Below are 8,131 nucleotides of genomic sequence, written 5' to 3' on the forward strand. Positions count from 1 at the left end.
TGTAACTCACTTCTCTTCGGTGTCAATCAGAAATTTCTCCATAAACTCCAACTCGTCCAAAATTCATCACTACAACCCCCTCCTTTCACCACATCACCCCTGTCCTCCAGCAACTCCACTGGCTCCCTGTTAAACATCGAATCAAATTCAAAATACTTCTGTTTACATTCAAAGCCATCCATAACCTTGCCCCTCTCTATCTTTCTGACCTGCTTCAAATCTCTGTTCCCTCTCGGTCCCTCAGATCTGCATCCTCCCTTCGCCTCTATGTGCCTTCTGCCCGTCTCACCACGATGGGATGCAGAGCTTTCAGCCGCTCTGCTCCCAAACTCTGGAATTCACTTCCATCCAACATCTGTAATATTGACTCCCTCCCTATTTTCAAGTCCCACCTCAAAACCCATCTGTTTAAAATTGCTTTCAATGTCTAGTTCAATCTGCTATTTTATTATTTATCATTTTACTTATGGTTTTATTGTTATGTGCTTTGCTTTATTGTTTTTATTGTAAAGTGTCCTTGGGTGTTTTGAAAGGCGCTTGAAATTAAATGTATTATTATTATTATTATTATTATTTGAGCTGATGTTCTGGCCAATGTGTATGTTTTCAAACTGTCCGATGTATTCACTGATTTCCTTGGAATGATGACCAAACTATTTCCATGTCAATGTGATGTTGTAACGTTTGAAGCACAATGAGACAAATTCAATAAAACTGAACACCGCAGAAACTTGTTCCTTTTGGCAAGGCTCATCCTCCTTCGAGCTGACAGAGGAGAAGTTGGATGTTGAGGAGTCTGGCCGTAGGGGAACTCTTGTATAACTCACATTGGCGGGAAAAGCAATTTGATGTATGTATACAATATATAAAATTCCTCGTCTCACCCCCCATGGATGGTATCTGTCCCCCATTTTAGCTCGGGTCCTCTACCAGAGGCCAGGAAGCTTGAGGGTTCTGCGCAGTATCCGTGCTGTTCCCAGCACTGCACTTTTCTGGACCGAGATATCCGATATTGTTCCCGGGATCTGTTGCAACCACTCGTCGAGTTTGGGGGACACTGCCCCGAGTGCTCCGATCACCACAGGCACGACTGTCACTTTTACCTTCCAGGCTCTCTCCAGCTCCTCTTTGAGCCCTTGGTATTTCTCGATTTACTCATGTTCCTTCTTTCTGATGATTCCATCCATCACAACGGCTTTCCTTTGCCCGTTATATATGACCACGTATATATATATATATATATATATATATATATATATATACAAGAGGCACTCACCCACGTTGTTGACCAGCTGTCACCCCGGTGGGCGACGGCACTTACGCGATAAATCGCTAAATATGCACTTGTATTGGTTAATTTTGACTTTCCGGGAAATAGATTAAATGAGCTTAGTAAATAAGAGAACGAAACTCAAACATCCCTTTTGGTGCAATGAATCCCATTTTGGGTTATTTGATTATTATCTTAAATAGTTTATCTTAAAAATACAGATTTTTTAAGCCTCACAGATGTAGAACCAAATACTCGGTGTCAGTTAATTCAATAAAATAATTAAGTAATATTCATTCATTGATTTTCCGAACCCCTTTATCCTCATAAGGGAGGCAGGCGGTGCTGGAGCCTATCCCAGCCGTCTTCGGGTACCAGGCAGGGGACACCCTGGACAGGTTGCCAACTAATCGCAGGTATTAAAATAATACAGTACTTGTCTTCAAATTAGTAGAACGGGTTTGACAATTTTATATTCAGCAAAATAATCAAGCTCTGGTTCAAAATATACAGCGGCCCAGTAGTCGAGTTGTTAGTGCAGATTTCATGAGTTCAATTCCCGATCCGGCCTCCCTGCGTGGAGTTTGCATGTTCTCCATAGGCTTGCATGGGTTTTCTCCGGGTCCTCCGGTTTCCTCCCACATTCCAAAAACATGCATGGTAGGCTGAATGCACACTCTTCTTAACTGTCCCTAGGTGTGAATGTGTCCCGCGATTGGCTTGCAACCAATTAAGATGTCTTCTTCATAGTGCCCAAAGACGGGTGGGATAGGCTCCAGCACACTACGCGAACCCTGTGAGGATAAAGCGGTCCTGAAGATGAATAAATATTATTAAATGATTAAAAAAAAACCATTCAAACTTGAATCAACATCATCTCGCCTGTGGATGTCGGTTTCCTAATTTGTCTGTTTGTGAAGTGTTTGGTAGACTGCACTGTTTTTAAGTCCAACGGGTCAAAGTGCTCTGTAAATGAAATTTGAGTTGAATTGAGACTGAAGGTACCTGCTGCCTGAACGTAATTCAGGCAAGTGAATCACGACACAATCACTGACTGCACCTGTGTCTCAGTATAGAAAACCAAAAGTGAAAACTTATACAAACTTTGGCTCAACTTAGAACCATCACAACACTAATATTGATTTACATATATTTCATAAACAATGGAGGATATGATATTATTCAATTATTTTTCTTCAAGGCTTTGATCTCGGCTCGAGAGTTTGCATGTCCTCCCTGTGTCTGCGTGGGTTTACTACGGGTACTGTGGCTTCCCCCAACATTCCAAAAACATGCATAAAAAATAGAATAAATAAGTGATGGTTGGAATCCCTTTTCCACAGTGGCTCCTGACTCCTATTATAAGTATATATTATTTTTTTGTTCATAAGATCCTTCTCTTCCTTTATTGCATACCAAAATAGAAGCACACGCATATCTAATGTTAAGATCAGTGGCTCTGAGATGCCCATGGGCGCTTGTGTACTCCCATGCTTTGTATTTGCTGCCACCTTTGTTATCATAAGTTCAGTGTCTTCCTCTGTCTTCTTCTCTTCTGTTGAGTGCCACTGTGCCTGCGGGATACCGGAGGAGACGTCCGGCATCGTCAATGAGGACGGAAGCGGGCATTGACTTCATGGTCCAGTGGCTGCACGCATGGAGGGAAAGGTGACAGGCCGATGCAGCTTTTGCACAAGCAAGTGAGTACATGAACACAGACTAAGTACTGTTGTGACAAAGTTAATCCCAAATTTTGCTACGTTAAAAATAACTCTCTAATTTCCTTTTGCTGCATCACTGAGAACCGAAAATTTGCACGCAACATAGATTATAAAATATCAATCTCGACCAGAGGTGGGCGAACTACGGCACGCGGGCCGAATACGGCCCATTTTTCTTTTTACTGCGGCCCACCAAAGGTTGCCACACAACTGAGATTCAATGTGAATGACTACATTTAGACGTGTAGTGACAGACATTTCAATGCCGGGTGGCTCAGTTACGTGAAGTTGCAGAGCACAGGGAGGGAGGGGGAGAAGAAAAGAGAGGTAAAGATATTAACGTAGAAATGTTATTTACCATTGTGGACCTCTCTCAACCAGACATTTCTGAACCAGTTTTAAAAAATATACATGTATATGGATTTAAAATTCTGACGACTACATTACATTCATGATTGATTAATAACAACAAAAGTTCTGGAATCCCGCAGTCATGCCAAACGAAGAAAATCTCTCTCCAAGCAACGGAAAAAGTGTATCATTTTGTATCATTGGATCCAAAACGGTGACATGCAAGTGATTCTCGATTGAAGTGAGTTTTACTGCAATATTTTTAATTTCAATAGTTTATTGTTACATTATGTAGAATGTGATGTCCAAACGAAGAACAGTAATTACGCAGAAGAGAAAGTGAGATGTATCTGATTAAACGAAGCTTGATACAAAATATGAAACTTTCAGTAGACACTTTGAGTCGGAAAGACCCAAATCGACGAGACTTGTAGACAAAAAAATATATATTTTTGCTCAGTCCGATTGTGGCTTGATACAATGTATGAAACTTTCAGGAGACGCTTTGAGTCGGAAAGACCCAAATCGACGAGACTTGTGGACAAAAAAAATATCTTCTTAAAAAAAAAAATCTTTTTGCTCAGTCCGATTGTGGCAATATCCATTCTCATGTCGAATCGCTTGCGACTCAACGCATGATTGCACGTTTCCTGGAATGGTTTGACTGTTACCGTGTTAAAAACGTTTCGCAAACTGGACCGCTAAATAGAGAGTGAGTGAGCTCTATAGCGCTAACTATGAGCATCAAAAGCTTTGAAGCATTCCGTGGCTGGCTTAAAAAAATTCTTCACAACATCAACCGAGCAATGCTGTCACGTGTGGTGATCGCAGGTATATAACGTTAGAGACCATGAGGGACAAAAAAGACAACCACAAGACTACAGTCACTCATCTCGTTTTGTAGAAAATAGTCCTAACTCTGTTTTACTGTGTACATTTTTTTTATACACTTGTACTGTATGTTGCAGTTTTTGGGCAACATAACACTGTGTTGTTTTTGTTGCAACAAATGTTAACATACTTGGACATTCATAGAGGAGATACACTGTACCGATGTTGGTTTACCTTAATGGTTTTGTTCTGTTGATGTTTGCTATCGACTGAAAAACAGATGCCGTTGTTTTTATATGTACCATATCATGTGCTGACCCGGCTTGCCTGTCGAAGTTTACCACGGAATCTTAATTCAGAAAATTTAATAAATGATGATCTTGGCTTTAGCCACTAAGCCACAAGAAAAATGCTTTCCTCAATTTCCTTTGCTTTTGGCAGACACCGTTCCGTTATCGACACGTTGCACAAACAAGTTGTCACTCAGGCTACCAGTCACCACTAATTAGACAACACTCTGCCCTGAATAAAATGCAGGATCCGTTGTGTTTTACATTCCAATTCTCGCCAGATTCCGGGAAGGGGCCACACCAAGAGTGTCAACAAACTGAAAACTGCTCATATTTCAAAAGGACAGTATCAGTTATGGCTACTCTGTTCTGCAATTATAGATTTCATAAAACATTAGTTGTCTGATTGTTTATTGTATTTTATTTTTTGTAGAAAGAATCAATTTCCCCCTTTTTTCATCAACCTTGTTTGGTTGGGGTCTCTTGTTACCCAGGCTAATGTGTGGGATGAAAAGTTTTCACTTTGGGCTGTAATTGTGCACACAAAACGGTAGAAAAACAAAATCTGAAAAAGAAAACAATACAGTATATAAAATACATCAACAACAGTGCTCTCACTAGGCCGATTTTAGAGGGCTGAATGTACACTTGTACTGTATGTTGCAGTTTTTGGGCAACATAACACTGTGTTGTTTTTGTTGCAACAAATGTTAACATACTTGGACATTCATAGAGGACATACACTGTACCGATGTTGGTTTACCTTAATGGTTTTGTTCTGTTGATGTTTGCTATCGACTGAAAAACAGATGCCGTTGTTTTTATATGTACCATATCATGTGCTGACCCGGCTTGCCTGTCGAAGTTTAGAAATTATTTTGGCCCCTGAACCAAAAGGTTAGAATCAGAATCAGAAAACCTTTATTCGTCCCACAATATAGCCCACTCTTGATCTAGACCATAAAGAACTAGCTATGGGGAAAATCGAACAAATCATCCATCTACTATGTTTATTTTATTGGAATAGTTTTTAAAGAAAACCCATTGTATTTCAATGTATCAAAGTCACCTTTATTATCTATCCATCCATCCATACATCCATTTTTTGATCCATCCATTTGCTGCAACCAATCCCAGGCATCTACGGACAGTAGGTCAGACACATCATGAACCGGTTGCCAGCCAATCACAGGTCACACACAGATGAACAACCATTCACACTCCCACTCACACCCAGGAACAATTTGATGTGTTCAATCAGTCTGCAATAGAATGTGTTTTTTGGAAACCGAAGTACCAGAGAAAACCCACGTAAACATTGGATTATGCAAATTCCACGAAAGGAGTCCACAATTGGAATTGAACCCGGTTCCTTTGCATGGTGAGGCGGACACGCTCACCACTGGACCATCGGTTCATAATTTTTATCGTTTTCAATTATATTGTTTCTTAAAATGCAAACTATCCCCTTGTGTCAAATTGATATGGACTTTTTAGCTACAGATTCTACCCACCTAATGATCAATAGAGTTATGGACATTCAGTTAATGTCATATCAAATGTCATATAATTAACAAAGAAATTAAAGAAATGACACCAAATATCCATGAATGACATCAGACATTTTTCACTCCATTCTGTTTCTGCCGATGTGCAACCTCCCTTTACTGTTGTGTATAAATACGCAGTCCTCTTTCAGTTTTTCTTTATTTTTTTTTCCCAGCCTCCGACTTACTCCTCTCCTCTAGCGCCTATTAAATCAGACAGATTGTAGGTGTCTCCTCTGAGTGGGAGGATTCACTGCGGCTGCAATGCCTGCCTCCTCTGAGCTTGAAAAACTCCCTGCACCATTCACCATACTTTAATTCATCCCAACATGCTCTTAAAGCCCATATATGCGAGCAAACCTTGTGGTTTGCCTATTTATCACATACATCTACCTCTGTATGAACTCAAAGTCACGATTAACTGCAAGCACTGCAACAAACTTAATCATGAAACCGGCAAGTGTAATGCAGACGCGGTGAATATTACTCAACCAGTCAGTCTGCGTTTATGTTAAAGTGATTTACCTGGGACATTGCACATTTGTTGCAAGAGGAGAGCCCCGTGTATTCATGTATTTATATATTTGCCTATTACTGCTGCAGTGTTTTCTTTTTTTCTACTCTCATCCGTAGCCTGGCAGTTCCTATCAGCATATGGCACCGGCCTCAACGAGCAGAGCTAAAATGACTGCCTTAGTGAGTACATTTTGCACAGGTCCCAAGACGGTGGTCAGACAGGGGTGAAAAAAGGAAAAATGTTTTGACCTATGTGGGGCCTCCATACTCTATACTTCAACCAGAACAGCATGAAGAAAATAATAACTGGAGTTTTGAATTATTATGTGTCGGGAGGTCCTTAAATGGATTTTCTTAGACGCAATGCAAACCCATACAGCCAAGAAATCAGATTATTTTGCTGTGGTGGCGTTTTTCTCCCCTCCCGCTTGTATTGATTTGAATATTACCGAGCCTTCCATAATCCCACTTGTCATCCCTTCTTCTAACGAGGCAGAACAGCACTGATTAATTGAGTCTCCTTTGGCAGACCTCAATCAAACGAATAAAGTAGCATGGGTGTGATGGATGACTAAGATATCTGGCCTTTGAAGATTGCAAAAGTAAACAATCTCCTTGAAACAAGCGTGACATTTTCCAGCTTTTTTTTTTAAGATATATTTTTCATTTCCGTTGAGCGAAAGGAAAACATACTCTTTCTACCCCGTCCTCTCTAGCTCTCAAAGGTCAGCTTGGACAACAGCCAAGTGCTCTAATTATGTTTTACTAGAGGGGTGGAAATATTAGATATCAGGGAGAACAAGACTACGGTCGCGTTGGCACAATACAGTTTTTTTTTTGGCTGCATGAAGGTGAAGGTTCAGTTGAAAATTGTTTCCATTTCATTGGGAGATCTCTGGGCTTTGACCCTCTCAAGACAGGTGTTTATAAGTTGTCTCATTTTGGGCTTTATTGCCTCTCTCCCACGTACACCTTTACAGTGACACTTAACTCACAACAAAATCAGAGGTGACATTTTGTTGCATCAAAACACCCGTCATTCCATGTTGCCTGTTTCGGGTGATGAAAACCTAAGGAGTGATAGCCAGCCAGAAAAAGAATCAATGGAACAATCTTGAACAACGGGGGTAAGGATAGAAAAGGAAAGTGCTAAACTTCCCACAACCGCTAGCTTAACTACAGTTTGATATGCTGAAAAAAGGAAATCAGAAGCATACATTTTATGACCTCTACTACGGCGTAGTTAAATGTCTGAACAGGTGGTGGAAATCACATTCCTCTGCTGCTTTTCATTCTATTCCAAGCTGAAGGTGACCCCAGTGGAGCAGGTCTCTTGGTCTGAACTGCTGCGTTTTCTTGCCACCCGCGCCTCGAGAAAGCCTGACTGAAAACCACTTTTGTAAATTGCTGCCATTTAATAGAACACCTTGACCTGTCTTCTTCTCTGAGCCAAATATGAATAAATAAAATGGTAGCTGAAAGGCCTTCCAACTTACAGGAGATGCCTGAGAAAAATGGAGAAGGCATTAAACATCACTTTTGCTCCGCTTCCTTAGAGACACTTTTCTTTAAGAGGCCTCAAGTGTCTGAAACACAGCAGATTTT

At 40.6% G+C, this 8,131-nt stretch overlaps 1 protein-coding gene across 1 annotated transcript in view; it reads left to right on the plus strand.

Moving 5' to 3' along the window:
- The window catches only part of LOC148884396 (leucine-rich repeat transmembrane neuronal protein 4-like), a 125,999-nt gene extending 124,997 nt beyond the window's left edge, over window positions 1-1,002 (plus strand). Inside the window, exon 3 of the mRNA XM_089020139.1 lies at window positions 917-1,002. Within this exon, the coding sequence (XP_088876265.1) occupies window positions 917-949 (33 nt within the window). The 3' untranslated portion in view covers window positions 950-1,002. The remainder of the gene's footprint in view (window positions 1-916) is intronic.
- The last annotated feature ends 7,129 nt before the right edge of the window (window positions 1,003-8,131 follow it).

Source organism: Hippocampus bargibanti, linkage group LG18 (genome assembly GCF_051943395.1).
Source record: "Hippocampus bargibanti isolate YZ-2025 linkage group LG18, ASM5194339v1, whole genome shotgun sequence".
Lineage (NCBI taxonomy): Eukaryota > Metazoa > Chordata > Actinopteri > Syngnathiformes > Syngnathidae > Hippocampus > Hippocampus bargibanti.